The 16,002-nt window shown below is 48.2% G+C and overlaps 1 protein-coding gene across 4 annotated transcripts in view; it reads right to left on the minus strand.

Annotated features, from left to right (window-relative positions):
* The window catches only part of MAPT (microtubule associated protein tau), a 1,071,056-nt gene that overhangs the window by 859,419 nt on the left and 195,635 nt on the right, over positions 1-16,002 (minus strand). For all 4 annotated transcript variants that reach the window (XM_085650276.1, XM_085650277.1, XM_085650279.1 and 1 more), the window contains exon 2: positions 8,918-9,130. In XM_085650276.1, the coding sequence (XP_085506402.1) occupies positions 8,918-9,086 (169 nt within the window). In that variant the 5' untranslated portion in view covers positions 9,087-9,130. The remainder of the gene's footprint in view (positions 1-8,917; positions 9,131-16,002) is intronic.

The raw sequence follows: 16,002 nt of genomic DNA on the forward strand, positions 1-16,002 counted from the left end.
GGGGAGAATAACCTGTTCTTGACCCCGGATCGGATCAAGGGCGTTATCTCTACACCAGAAGCAGAATCTTTTCTATTTAAAGCCGTACGACTTCCTCGTGGAGGGCCTCTTTGCCTCCAGAAGAATGTTCATACAGTCCGGAGGCAGGTCTAGATGTCCGTATTGGATGAATTCAGGAGCCATGCCGTCAAGCGGAGGGAGGGAAGATTGGGATGGAACACCCTCCCCTTGTCTTGGTCAGCAAGTTCGGTAGGCACGGCAACCTCCTGTGTGGTACTTCTGACAGCTGGAGTAGATCCGGGTACCACCACTGACGGGGCCACTCCGGGGCTATTAGGATCATCCGAGTTCTGGCTCTGTAGAACTTCTGTATCACAGCCGGGATGAGAGGGAGAGGAGGAAAAGCGTAAAGCAATGTCCTCGACCAGCTGATCAAAAGCGCGTTCCCCTGAGACCCCCGTTGAGGGAACCTGGAGGCGAAGACGGGGCATTTTTTGTTGTCCGCGTCTGCGAACAGATCGATGTCCAGTGTGCCCCACAAGCTGAAGATGTCTTGAGCGACGTCTTCGTTGAGCACCCAGTCGTGCACTTCGACGAAGTCTCTGCTGAGGCAGTCTGCCTGCACGTTCAGGGTCCCTGGCAGGTGAACCGCGACGATCGTCAGGTTTCTCGCCAGAAGCCATCTCCAGATTGACTGGGCCTCCAGAGACAGGACCCGTGATTTGGTCCCTCCTTGCTTGTTCAGATAGAACATAGTTGTGGTGTTGTCTGTACGAACCTGAATATAGTTGGTTTGCAGGGATGGATACAGGGACTTGAGAGCCAGGTGGACTGCTCGTAGCTCCAAGAAGTTGATGTGATAGCTCTGCTCGATAGCGGACCAGAGACCTTGTACTTGAAGCCGGCCCATATGAGCACCCCAGCCCTGCATGGAGGCATCGGTGACCACTGTCTGTGTCGGGGGCCCCTGATGGAACGGGACGCCGTGAAGCAGATGGGAGCGCTTCATCCACCACCGGATGGAATCTTTGGCGGCTTGATGAAGGGTAATGCGATCCTCCCAGCGGCCGGACCTCTGCGACCACTGATCCTCTAGATCTTGTTTCAGAGGACGCATGTGCAGACGTGCATTGGGCACAATGTAAATGCACGAAGCCATCGACCCCAGAAGAGACGACACTTGTCTGGCCGTGGGGCAGTCCGTGCTGAGAAGAGTGCGGCCTTTCTGAAGCATGGAGAATAACCTCTCCTCCGAAGGACACACGCTTGCGCTTGAGGAGTCTAGAGAGGCGCCCAGGTAGTGGATCCGCTGAGTGGGATTGAGGACCGACTTCCTGTAGTTGACCTGAAGGCCCAGCGAGTGTAGAAGGTTGAGGCAAAACGAAAGATGACTCTGGAGTCGAGCCGGAGTTGAGCTTTTCAAGAGCCAGTCGTCTAGATAGGGGTAGACGAATATCTTCCGTTTGCGGAGAAAAGCAGCCACCACCGCCATGCACTTTGAGAATGTTCGTGGCGCGGACTTGAGGCTGAATGGCAGGATCTTGTATTGATAATGCTGGCGAAATATCTGAAATCTGAGAAACTTTCGATGTTTCGCTGAGACAGGAATGTAGAAGTATGCATCCTGTAAGTCGATGGCACACATCCAGTCCCCCTGGTGAAGATGTGGGAAGATCTGGTGCAGTGCCAGCATCCTGAACTTCTCTTTTGACAAATCCGTTGAGTAGGCGGAGATCGAGGATGGGTCTGTACTCTCTGACCGCTCCTCTTTTCTGAACAAGAAAATACCGGGAGTACACTCCTTGATTTCTCTGCCTGGTCGGAACTTCCTCTATGGCGTTTTTGGAGAGGAGAGTGGTAACTTCGTCCTTTAAAAGTTTGTTTTGGATGGGAGGGAGCGACTGTCTCCGTGGGGGTACCTGCGGAGGGGGAGACTTGAACCTCAGCAAGTAGCCACGCTCTACAATACTCAGCACCCATCTGTCGCTTGTAATGGCTTTCCACTCTTCCAGGTGAACAGTGATACTTCCTCCCACCGGGGTGGCGAACGAGAGCGGAGGAAGTAAGGTTTCACTGTTTGGAGGGTTGCTTATTAGAGGACTGCTGCTGTTTTGTACTTCCTCTTCCTCTGCCCCGACCCCTTTGCTGAAACTGGGACCTCTGTTGGTTCTGAGAGGACCACTGGGGTGTTTGAACGCGCTGGTGAAAGGCACGTTTGTCGCCCTGCCGAAAGCGCTTCCGGAATTCTTTGCGCTTTTCCAGCCCCACAGCCTTCACGGTGTCCAACTCCGCCTTCATCTTGCTCATCTGGTCATCAGCATGAGCCCCAAACAGTGATGATCCATTAAAATGAGAATTATTTTCTGCGCGTCCGGCTTGAGGCCCGTTAGCCTGAGCCAGGCCGAACGCCGGGAGCAGAAGCCATGGGAGTAGCCATGCGCGGCTAGGTCCGAGGCATCCGCCGCTGCGCTGATGATTTGGTTGGCCACCAGGCCGCCTTCTTGTAGGATCTCCGTGAAGTCCTGCCTGTCGTCTCTAGGCAGTCTGTCCACGAATCTGGCGAGGGAGTCCCAGAGGGAGCGATCATACCTCCCCAGCAGGGCTGAAGCGCTAGCCACCTTCATGTGCGAGGCTGAAGTGTTGCACATTTTCCTGCCGTAGGAGTCCATCAGTTTACTGTCCTTCTCAGGGGGGACAGAAGAAGATACTGAGGCAGAGTGGGATTTCATAGCCGCCGCCACGATTACTGAGTCTGCTGGCGGGTCCGCCCTCAAGAATAAAGGATCCTCGGTCGGAGCCTTATATTTCTTTGCTATCCTCGACGGCACAGAGCCCGCTGTAGCCGGAGTGAGGAACGTGGCCATTGCTGGTTCCAACAGTCCTGGCACCAAAGGAAGCAGAGCTCTGGAAGCCGACCGATGATGCAACGTGTCAAAGATCACAGAAGTGGGCGCCTGAGGAGTGTGCAGCGCGATGTTTAACTTCTGCGCCCCTCTACCCAGAACGTCCGAGAAAGTTGCGATGTCATCCACTGGGGACACTTGCGATGGAGGTGTTGAGGAAAAGGTAGGAGAGTAGTCCCGGACTGAGGACCTTGTCGATGAAGTCCCAGTGGACGACCTGGTGCGTCGCCTCTTGTGGGAACGTTCACTATGGTGAGCCCTTGACCTTGATTTGCTCTTGGACGGAGATCTTTGACGTCTTGGGGCGGAGCGACGGTCTCTGGAACGAGACCGGCGTGGTGAAATTGGCCTTGGCTCCCTCGGAGGAGACTTACTCCTGCGCGGTGGGGAATACATGCGGGAGTAGTCCGATCCCGGACTCCGACATGCGCCAGTGTTCCCATCTCGTAACCAGCGCGGTGACAGTCCGAATCGCTCTGGAGCCTTGGGTGATCCTTCAGGAGATACTTGCACGATGTGCAGTCCCGGCGATGATGACTGTTCTCCTGGGGACCTCTCCGTGGTCGCTCCAGTTTTCGCCCTCGACGTCAAACCCCTTGACGTCGACGACGTCTGCGTCACCATCGGCAAGTGTGGGGTGTGGCGTTCTGGTCTCGACGGCGGTCTCGACGCCGATCGCGGAGACCTCGAAGTCGACCTCCTCTTCTCTGGCACCTGATGTCGGCTAGAGGACCTCGATGTCTGCCGTGACTTCGACGTCGACCTCCTTCGGCGCAGACTGGGCCTCGACGTCGACCTCTCGACCTCTCGACGTCGGCTGGGCAGCTTCGAAGTCTACCTCTCGCCGTCGACTGGGCGACTTAGACGTTGACCTCTCACGGCGTCGAGGTGATGATCTTGACGTCGATCTTCCTCTCGACTTCGACCTTCTATGTCGCCGAGTGGGGGTAACCTTCGACGGCGACCGGTCCACTCGCGGCGGAATGTACGTCGCCGCATCTCTCGACGCCGACCCCCTCGAGGGTGGCGGAGAGTGTCTCGACGTCGACGGAAGCCTCAACGTCGACGGAGACAGTCCAGACGTCACTGTACCAGCAACCTGCGAGCCCGCAGGGCTGCGCCTCGACGCCGACTTACTTTTGCGCGGCGGAGAATCTTGATGGTGGGATGAATCCCTCGACGTCGAAGTTCGCTGCCTCTTCGCCGGCACTCTCGACGTCGACGGCGAACCTCTTGGACTCCTGTTCTTTCTGGAGCCAGGGGAGCTGGTGTGTCGCCGTTTTTGTACTTGCGTAGCTGAAGGAGGTCTTGATGAAGAATGCTCGCCTTCACGATGGCTTCGTTCCCTCTCCAGTCCTGCATGTAATTTAATGCGCTCTCTGTCCCTCAGAGTGCGCTTAGAGAACTTTTGGCAGTGGGGACACTGGTCAGGATCGTGTTTAGATGGTAAACACACGATACACAGAGTGTGGATCCGCCAGTGCCATCTTGTTGCCACATGAAGGACATTTCCTAAATAAAGGAGACATTCTGACTGGAAAAAATTCGAAAATTCAATGGACACCAGCAGAATTATCTCTTAGAAGTCAGAAAACGTCGAAAAAAGCTTGAAAAGGCTGTATTCCAAAATTTCAGTCAAAAACTGAAGAGCTCAAGCTCCAGGATCCTCACAGAAGGAGCCGGAAAAAAGAACTGGCCCAACTGCCACCTGTAATGCATCATGGGAGCAGGGGGACTCAGGCAGGCCTTAAAGGCACGGTCCCCCTACTCTAATGCCTTAAAGGCAGGGTGTCAGTTTTCTTGGTTTCTTGATACTCTGCTGCAGCCTACTGGCGAATGCCTACAATTACATGTTGCTTTATGGCAATAAAGCAGTGCTGTGTTATGATTTGTCAATGCTTCCTTTTTTCCTTATGGGATAGGGGTGCACTACTATGCAAATATATGTAATTTACAGCATTTCCAGGTTTTGAACATTGTTAGGCTGCAGTTATATGTTTTCATATATATATATATATATATATATATATATATATATATATATATATATATTTTCTATATGCTACGGGATCCCGCACATGGGCGGGGATTATTCATAGATTATGACTATTTATGAGTATCCCCTGGATGAGAACCCTAACTTACACACTTGCCATGCAAACCATATGCGCTGGTAATGATCTCACCCATGAAGTGGCAGATGACATCACAAGTGAGACAAATATTCTCATTAGCGACACAATATTTCATCTTAACAATACCATTATTAATCATACAATGATAATTCAATCAATCAGTATATTTGTAGAAGGCTTCTTGTCAATTGTGAGGGTATTCAGGCACTGACAGGGTCCAGTTGATTATGGATACAGTAATATTCACTGCTGTGTGTGGTGAAAGCTATTCAGTTTTCTTCTTGATTGCCCAAGTAAAGGGCCACTCAACTTAGAAACAACTCTGCACTCTGTCACCCTACACTGTATTCCATATCTCAGTGGTGTCAATTAACTCCTGAAGAAGGTTGCAGTTAGAAGGAAAAACACAAAGGTAAAACGTCCTCCTTGAGGGATACAAATGGAATCTATCTGCAAGAAGCAAAGCTCAGTGACAAAAATAGAGAAAAAGTGGGCAAAGAATATGCCAAAAAAATATGAAACGAATGTGAGAAGTTGGCCTGATATGTAGTGCTCACTATTCTAGTGATCACTGTGTATCATTCCAAACGACCCTTATTGATGATTGGTTGTAAGTCAACCTTATAGACCAGCTATCCTAGTAGCGTGGACAAGAGCAGTCTTCAGGCTAAACTCTAGAGGGCGTGTTAAGCCAGCTGTTTACCATCACATATACCCCTTGAACGCCAAGTGAAAGGACACCACACAAGTTGTTATGAAAATAAAGGATATTTATTTATAACAAGACTACCCTGGCTCTTTATGAGTCAGGGAGCTAAGCACAATACAAAACTCTTAGGAAAATACTTCTGGTTGCACAATTTACACAAATGCCCGAAGGGCACAAAACCATTTACACTGCAAGTGGAATGGGAGAGGTTAGAAAGTTTAAAGTTACTGATTCCGGAGGAATCCGATCAGTGGGACTAAACGAAAAAGGAACTGGACACTTGTAGAGTGAACCTATGATGGAGCACCGAGATGCTCGAGTTACCTAGCCCAGAGGCTGCGGCTGCGTGGGGTTCAGCAAGATGTCGGGAGTCCTCGTTGTCGTCTCAGGAGCCTGAAAGAAGAAGTTGCTGGCAGGCGACCAGTGTCGATGTTCAGCGAGATCCAAGCCTGGATCGGTGATGAAGGAAACCTGAAAGCAGAGGGGACTCAGTTCTCAACCGCTAGCCAGCGATCGTGTGGGTACCAGGAAGGTACCGGATGAAGTCATCTCGACCAGGTGAGTGGATGACGTCGGACTCGGCTGTTCCTCAGGCCAGGAGGCGCGGCGGCGACCAGGATGGAGGGCGAGCTGTCCCACGAAGGTGTCTGCTGTCGATGATGCTGGGCCCAGGAGTGGGGCAGCAGGTCTTGGCAGTGGCAAACCCACGCGGTGGAGTCAAGATGGCGTCTGGAGTGGACCAGGAGGGTCCGAGGTACTCCTCTGTTGAAGGGGAGCAAGAGCCAGTCTGGAGCAACCAGACCAGTGATGAAAGACTGTCGTGGTGCGTCGTGAAGAGGGCCACAAACCGGTCGGCGAGTGGTCAGACAACGCGGTGAGCAGCAAGGAGCAGAAGGGCCCCCACGCAGATCTCGTGGATGCTGGGGAGGCAGACTTCGGTGTTGGAGCCGCTCAGGGTTAGGGCTTCTCAAACCCTAGGTGCACTCACTCGAGGGTCCCTCGGTGGGCGTGCTAGATAAGCGTCGTGCAGGTTCTGAAGATGGCCGGTCCCGCAGGTCTCGTCACACCTACGAATCTCAGCTGGGCTGACGATGTAGGTAGAGGTCAGAGATGGCAGGGAACCCGGGTCTCGTCGAGCTGGGCAGTCTTGATCCGTGGGAGAGACGTACAGCAAACCGCAAGCGCTTAGGTGGTGCCTGCTGGTGCAGGGTGGCTACTCCTTAGCCACAAGGGAGAGTCTTCAGAAATAGTCAAGAGTTCCTTTCGTGGAAAGTAGTTCAAGATTCAGAATTATCCAATTTGGGAAGGGGACTTGCTCCTACCTTTATTCTAGGAAAAGGGGCTGGCCCGTGACTAGGTCCTACCTATGGGTGGGGCCAGGAGGGGGGTGGTTACACCCCTATCCTTTGTCCGGCTCCGCCCCAGCTCAGGGGCAGGGTTGCCCCTGAAACTGGTTTGAGCCGGGCTATGCACAGTGAGCACCGGGGTGCCACTTGCAATCACCTTCCTTTCAGCCCTGCCTACCTGGGATACACAAACCCTGTCTGGGATGGTGCCAACACCGCCCTCGACAGGAAACCCTTTGTCCAAGCTCCCCTCGCTGGAAGGTCTCCCAGCAGCAGGAGGTCAGACTTGTGTCTGGTGGCAGCATCCATTTTGTGATGCTGAGGCTTGAGTCAACTTTAACCGGGGTTCAAGGTTACTTCCATGTCGTGCCCCTCTAAAAGGGGGGAATGCTAACCCCGTCGCCAGAATTGGCGAGGGGTTCGTATTCCAATTCGTATGACACCTTACTCGACATGTGTGGGTGATGCGATGCCAGAGTTAGCAAGTAACCGCGAGGATTATAATGCATTTTAAAGGTAGTTAGCACGCGTCACCATGGAACGGCTATTAGGACTTGGTTCCGCAAGCCGTCGACGGGCTCCGCTCGCGCCAGAGCACCATCCCACATGATTCCCCGCACTCTGCCTTCAGGATTGAGAAGGCCTGCCATAGGAGTGACTGATAGGAATCCATGTGTCCATTTTAGGGTTAGGTATAGGAATACTACACCTACAGCAACGGGTGATTACACCACCTTGCCCCAGCTGTCGTGCAGCCAGTTGTGTCAGATTTGGGCGGCCATCCAGGGGTGGCATAATACATGCTGCAGCCCCTGGTAGGCCCTGGGTACACCGATGCCCTGGATACCTGTGGTATGCTGATACAGGGACTGATAAGGCGGCCCAGTTCCAATTAGTGGATGCACCTAATGTACATGTGTGTTAATTTCGAGAGAGAACAGCTAGGTTGTGGGTCTGATTGGCAGGCCCACAGCCAGGGAAAGTCGTAAACCAATGAAGCAAATAGCAAAAAATCTGGGTGATCATAGGATTGCAGACCCTACTCTCCTACAACGAATACACTGCAATGCAGCTTACACTTGTAGCTCCTTGATATATACTTTAAACTAGAGCGAACAATACAGGAAAGACTTCTACTTCATCTTAGATCACGAACCTCCAATATAGTTCTCTGGACAATCCACCATCTGGGAAATGTAATTCATAGGCTTGCTCAAGGTTCTTTGCTCAAAATCAGCTTAACATCTGAAGACAAATACAGAGTGTGACAGCCTTCACCTGCTGCTGGACTCCACAACTACAACGCTACCTGCCCAGACTAATGCCTCCAATTTATCACAGAACGCTATGTGACTAACCACAGAACGATTAGCGCAGTCCAGTTTGAGTTGGGCATGGCATAAAAAAAATTCCCCTTGTGTGCATGGTGTGGACAGTTGCAGGTAAACACTGGGCAGGGATGTGACAGATATATGATGTTTTGCTGCCAGGTACACTTACTTATTGGTATAAATATTGTGGATTCATGAGTATTGCATTTGGTGTAAGTGTTATGGTTTGAATGGCTGATGTGCGAGGTATGGCTTTTGGGATAACCATAACTAGGGAATTTTAGGGGGTTTAGTTTGCAGTCATGACTGTATTTTAACTTTAGCGTTTAATATATATATATATATATATATATATATATATATATATATATATAGACACACACACACACACAAACACCCAGCCCAGCCCAGCCCAGCCTTGAACCTTTTGCTTCACATTTATAATAGGTTGAGACATTCAATCTCTCATATAGTTGTCTTTCAAACGACTTACCGACTCCATACTGATTTTTTTCACCACTTTCTCTATGGGCTTCATAATTCTGCTGGGTGTAGGCAGATGGTACTGTAATGTCCTTCCTGAGAGACTCCCCATTTCCTAACTGATAATGTTCTCCTGAAGTGAGCTGCTGAGCTTGACTCCCAGAATTATCATCCATCATGCTGTGATTCTGGTGCTGCTCAGCCCTTTTGTGGAAATATTAGCCTGGAAATAAAAGAAAAAAAGTTCAACGCATTATAATTTATTATTTCAGCTGAGCGCATGCTCTATCTTCTTCCCCCTCTCGTGGAGGCATGCTTTATCTCATTGTCTTGAGATGAGATTGCTTCTTGCTCACTCTGCAGCTTTTCCATCTCAACTGCACACTACACCAAGTGAAAACAAGGTTCACCCACAAGGGCAGAAAACAGACAGGCAATAGAGGGTAAAATTCAGACTGAAACTGTGATAGAAGATGCTCACAGGACAACACCCTATGCAATGCATCAAAGTAACCAAACTGAGGCTTGGTTCCATAACTTGGGTCTAGGAAAGGAAATTTCCTTGAACACTCCGTGCAATTAGCCAGAAGCACTACACCCTGAAAGAGTGACTTGCTCAATCCGAAGTGTAATGGTGGTTTTGAACATCTACATACAGATAAGTTGGGGTTCTTGTGTAGGATATTTCACTTCATTACGTGAAAGACATTTACTCAGGCCACTCTGCCTTAAGCATGTATACCTCCAGATGAAAGGGGCCTTCATTTGTCTAACTCGGAAAATATGGACGTACTACTGATATAACTGTCACAATGCCTACCACCAACCTCTGGGAAACGCCCATCCACAGGACAAAAGGTGAAGAATCTCTGCTGCTCGGATGGGGTGCGGTAGTCACATCAATGGTAGACAGGCGACTTATGGTGCTACGTGATGACCTGGTTTGTTTGGGGGGGGGGGGGGGCAATACGGCTGTTGGGCGCTGTTCACCAGTTTGGCAATAGTTCTATGTTTAGGGTCGAATATAAGGGAAAAAAGGAGTCCTGCAATATCCTCCTTGACAATGTGATACACTCACACCGTTCTAACGCCGCCGTACCTCCGGGTTGACGGCAATGGGCTGTGTGCTTAATAACGAACTGCAAAGTACATCCTCCGCGGCCGGCCCGAAGGGTTGTAGGCTGTCAGCTGTGTATTGTGTGAGTTTGCAATAAAGGTCTTGTTTAAAAAAATAAAAAAAAAAGAATCTCTGCTGAATTTCCAATTATGGTCCTTGTTTCACAGCAAAGTATACAAACCACCAGCTAAATCCACAAATAAAAGTCATATCACTACTCCAATTAAAACAGAACATAGCCCTAATCAAGGTCTCGATTCTGCCTTGCTTGGACTTTTGCAACACCGAGTATGCTGGGCTACCAAACAGCATATACTGAAGTTACAAAGACTACAGAAGAAAGCGGCGAAACTATGAGCAGTCCTCAGAAGCAGGATTGCCCAACCCCATCCGAGTGTTCCACAGTGAGAGTCTTGTGCTGCAGCCAACAATCGAATTCAAGGCCCTTCATATTATGCACAAAGCCTTGTGGGAAAAATGTTTCCCAAAACTGGCTCCATGATACCAGCTCACCAGGAGTACACTAAAGTATTCCAACCTGATTAAACAAAAAAAAAAAGTGAGATGGAAAAAAAACTGAGAAAATACACAAAGGCACAAAGTCTAAACAAGTTACAGACCTCAAACTTGCTTTGTCATAGTTAGACGTTTGACAACACACAAAGCATACTGGGCATAGTGTTTTCAGCATTTGCATCAACTGAAAGTACTGGAATTCATTTCTACCAAGAAAGAGATGGTCTGACAGAAAAGGCAGTTCTAGTTGTGCATCATAGGAATCCTCACCAAAATCAAATGCTGGAATAGTTCCCTGCTGTGTGTGGACACCTTTTCATAGATTAATTATACACTGAAATATAAACACAGGGTATCATTGTCAACATGTCCGTATGATGAGCAGCACCTTTAGGAACCTATCCGAGGCAAAGGTTGTTCCTCAATAAAGACTGTAGGACTCCCAATAACCAATTTCAAGCCTGTATTACAAAATCCTAGGTGCAAAACAGGGTGAATGTGTATAATAAAGGAAGGGAAAAATGCAGCCTGATAGGCTTACATTGATAGCTGGAAAAAATGCATCCTGTCTCTAGGTTTCCAGGAGCTTCCCCTACCCATGATCCATTTTACTGGCAGTTGCCTCACAGAGCCAGTTTTATTACAGACATTGTATGCTGTATATTGTTTCCAATACCAAACTATATCCAGACAGGAAGGAGGATTATAACTTCAATTGAAATTCCTAGGATGAAGAACTAGGACTACAAGCCTTTTGTTCTGCATCATAGGATCCTCTCTGATAGTCATAAACGCTTGAGTAGAGTAGCAATCTATTAAAGACCTTGGAAAGCGGCTGTTGGGCAGCAGGAATGAACAAAACATATGGGGTCATTGATTGTTCGTGAGAAACAGATTTCTTACCTAAACAGGTTTTGCAGAGCTTACTGTCCTATATTTGAATCAGCTTGTGTCTGAATCAAGCTAAAGGTGTCTTGTGAAAGTATGTACTGATTTCCATGCTTCTGCTTTGCAGATGTCAACAATTGGAACACATCAAAGCCATGTTGTGATGTCTGCCTTTCTTCTTGTTTAGTAAGTTTTAGGTTTTCCTGGAAGGGGGTTGTTAGCCAATTGATAGCATAAGAATGTTAGATGTTGCAAGGTCTTGTATTATATAGCCGTAATTTGCAAACAGTTGAATAACCTTTTTTAGGTCTACTGTTTTGTTAATCAAGGGCCCTTCTAATGTCTAACAAGTGAAGGGAGTTCTGTTGCTGTAGATCGGCTAGGAAAGAAAGTGGGTAGTGTAAGAGTTTGATCAATATGGAAATCAGAAACAACTCTTGGAAGTAAGGAAGGATGTGTTCTGATAGTGGCGGCCGGTACAAGGGTGGCAGGGTGGATGGAGGGGAGGAGGTGGGGAAAAAAAATAAAGAAAATTTAAAATGAACTTACCTGAGCAGCCGTCTCTCCCACGTCGTCTCTCCTCCGCTCTTCAATTAGGAAACACCCAGGATTCCCCAAGTAATCACAATACTGCAATGCAGCATTGTTATTGGTCTGAGATTCATGGTTCGGCGCTCAGATGTGGAATGGGAGCCTGGTGATGTTCTCCACCCAGGTTGTAATGTAGCCTGGGTGGAGAACATGCAAAGTGCACATGACTGTTTGGCCGGGCCAAGACGGCCGGCCAAACCTTCATGTGCACTTTAGAGTGCAGCAACCACTCCTCCCCAGAGGTGGCTCCTCTGCAATGGCGGAGGAGCATTGCCCCACTGTTTTATCGTAGTGCGAGAAGCAGAAACATAAAATGGTAATAACTTGTAGTGATTACCATTTTAAATTTGCATTGCGGGCGGGTTGGCAGGACTGCTCTGCTCTCCTAGCAGGGGAGGAGTGGTGTGCCCACTCCTGAGTGCGCAAAGACTGTTTGGTTGGCCCTCTCAGGCCGCCTTTACCAGTCATGTGCACTCTGCCCTTCTCCATGCAGGCAGCATTGTAGCCTTCATGGAGAACATGCCCACCCCATAAGCCCCTGGCTGGGCGCTGTCCCCACCAATCACAACATTGCTTGCAGCGTTGTGATTGGCTATGGGGAGGGAGCCTGGCTGCCTGCTTCCTGTCGGAGGCAGGAGAGCAGAAGCCGAGAAGACGCCGGACCTGGCCTTGAGATAAGTTTTTTTTTTTAAATTAAAACCCCCCGCGCAACTAACCTCGCAACCACCCGCCCCGCACCCGCGAGCCATGCCAGCCGCCACTTCTCCTCCCCCACATCATAAGAGACAAGTCCTGTCCTAACCTAGCGGATACTGAAAATAAAATAATGATTTCTGTTATCATTTTATTTTACACTGCTACAAGGGGAAATGCTCTCCGCCATAGTGGAGGAGCCGCCACTGTGTTCTGATCATCATTCTTTTTAGTATGGAATACAGTTTGAGATCTACAAACAACAAAGCCTGAATCACACTTACACTTCAAGCACAGGAAATGGCAACTAGAAATGCTTCGTTCCAGGAAAGATGCTTAAGTGTTGCCTTGAGAATCTGCTTAAAGTGAGGGCTTATTGGTGTTGATTAGTTCCCATAGCGAAGATGGTCTTCTGATTGGTGGAAACACTGAGTTCTTCGAAAAAAATCTATAAATACAACTTTAAAAATTCATATGATTTAGATATTTTCTTTAGGTGATAATTTCTGCCAAATAAATGTTTATGTCCTCCTGACAAGATACAGGCTCAGACCTGTTTTTCTGAGACCAAAGGCTGAATCTTTTCCATGTCAATAAATAACGGATACTTCTGTACGAACATTTCACTTCCTTTAAAATCTCTGTACATGCTGTGGGAAGCTTTTGATGTCCACGTTGTTCAACTTCAGAAGCCATGCTGGCAAATTCAATAAGGTTAAGCTCGGTGTTGAATTTGCTCTTAAAGTCTGACCAACAGATTGGGTTTGCATGAAAGTGTTTTGGTGCCTAGATAGACGTGCAAAATGTGTGGGTACCACCTCTGCTGCAGCCAATCTGGCCTATTATGATCATGTTCGTTGAAGATCTTCGCAGTTTCACTACCATAGAGGGCATGATCGGTATCGGGGGAAGGCGTAAAGAAATCCTCTTGACCTACACATCAAAATGACATAGCCTACTGATCTCAGTTCTAGTAAACTGGAAGTGAAGTCTTCGCAGTTTCTGTTTAGGGTAGTTGCAAAGAGGCCTAAATGCAGTCTTTAAAGGCAGTCTTTGTTGTCCAGTACCCACTTGTGACTTTACGGGGAATATGGACAGAGGAGGTCGGTCTACTTATTCATCGTCCCTGGGATATGCAGTGCTGTTATCGGGAGATTCATGTCCAGAGTCCAATACCAAATCAACAGTGCTTTAGTGAACAGTAGACTTTATCCTTGTTTACTGAGGTAAAGCATGGTGGTGGTGTTGTCGGTTTGAAACAAGACTGTTTTCTTATGCAGGGATAAAAAAAAAAAGCCTTGAGCTCCAGATCAAACACAAGGAGAAGATGGACGGAGCGCTGAAACTTTTCAGACACTCACCCCCAATCACAGATCTGGGTTGAATCCATCGTCATTCTTTAGCTCACTTCACCACCTCAGTTCAGACACAGCTATATGCAAATCAGTCTTGACCCTGTGCTTCATTGGAACAGTCCTGCCCAAACTGCCGAGCCAGGTCTTCCCTGAACCGGAACAAGCATCCTGGCACCGGTTTCTGGGTAACGTCCTTACTCAGCCAGGCTAGCTGTGCTTCTTTCAGGTCCAGGTGGCTTAATTGAAATGAGCTTTTTTTTTTTTTTTTTTTTTTTTTACAATCTCCGTCTCTGAATAGATGAATGCGCTAGATGAGCCTTCCATCCTGACAGACGCGTCTGACTGTAACATTATCTCTTTTTGGAAGGGACCAGCATCCGAGAAATTGGTTTGCTACAGTGTTTAGACTTAGGACCTGAATTACAGTTTGGTGGACTGGTAACTCTGTGAAAGCGATGTAGTACCCTACCCATTAAACCCCAGTCCATCAACCTCATCTAGAGATGGCCAGATGTTAAGTTTTGTATCAACAGAGCCTCCGTCGTTTGACAGACTGTATTCTGTTCATCAGGGTGGCAGAGAATAATACCTCACTCCATTCTGATAGACTACTGCTGGTCAAATATAGAGATGACCGCTGGCCCAACTGTCACCTCTGCATAATGAAAGGAACTGCTGACAAGGTGGTTCCTTTCAATGTACAAAACGTTTTGTGGTCATTTTTGAAGGCTGTTCACCGGATGTTATTTTTTGATTTTTTAAAAACTACTAAAGCATTGTTTCAGAAAAACCAAAAAATAATAGTCCCTCTGCCTAAGAAATGTCTCCCTCAGTGTGGGGGTTATTTTTTTCTGTCCCCCACAGTCAGGTTGTTCCTGGCAGTGACGGATGGGGAAAAAATATATATTACGCCGTCCATCATAAATACCTACTCCGTTGGGCCTTCAGTGGAGGTTTTCCCTCAACGGAGCAAACAAGGGCTCTGCAAATGCAAAACTTAAGATCTGCTCATCTCTAAATGTCGCTGGCAGACCAAGGGTTTGCAACATAATACCCTGCCCACCAAAAAATGGCCTTTAATCTGTCTTCCCAATCCTTCTCCTTCTGACACCATTGATCGTCTAGGCACTGGTGCAGAGGTGTCAAGTGAGGGACGAGGAGTTGGCCTAACAGCTAGGGCAGTCGACCTCGAATCTGGGGAACTGGGTTCGTGTCTCGGCAATGACGCTGAACATCCTGTGATTCAGGTCAAATCACTTAATCTCCCCATGCCTAACAAAAAATGAATGTGTGTCCTCATGTAACGTAACTGGCGCTATGTAAAGTGCTCTGATACCCGTTTCGGGTCACGTTCGCGCTATATAAAACAAAAAAGTGCAGCCTTCCATTCGGGACATTGTAGATAGAAGATGCCATGGAGCTTACAAAGGAGAAGATCTGTCTTGCTGTAGGATTAGTGGTTTGCCAAAAGGCGATGACACTTTTCCCAGATAGAGGACACTCTCTTTCTCTATTGTTGTACCTATGAACGGGGCTTCAGATCAATTATAGGTTTCTGTTTTTTTTAAACATTCTTTATTGATTATGAAAGACAGAAGGCATAAAGATCAACAACAAGTAATCAAAGCATATGCCATATAAAACCTTGGTACAGAAAGGTACAGTTCCCGAGTTGCAGAACAATTTGTGACTAATCGTTGAATCGCATGAGATGTAAAAGCTAGTCGCAGAAGTCCACAGACAGTCAAAGAAACAAATGACAAGTGCGTAAACGTGTGGAGGTCAATCAGGGATAGAAATCGAAGAGGAGCTACCCGTCTCATCCCCGAGGCCAGTTCGGAGCCTTTGGGATCTAAGAAGGTAGACAACAGCCCGCCCAAATGTCAAGGTCTTCGCCCAGTTTATCGTCCGTCCTGCATGGTCAATCTCACCTCC

Source organism: Triturus cristatus, chromosome 1_1, assembly GCF_964204655.1.
Source record: "Triturus cristatus chromosome 1_1, aTriCri1.1, whole genome shotgun sequence".
Taxonomy (NCBI): Eukaryota; Metazoa; Chordata; class Amphibia; order Caudata; family Salamandridae; genus Triturus; species Triturus cristatus.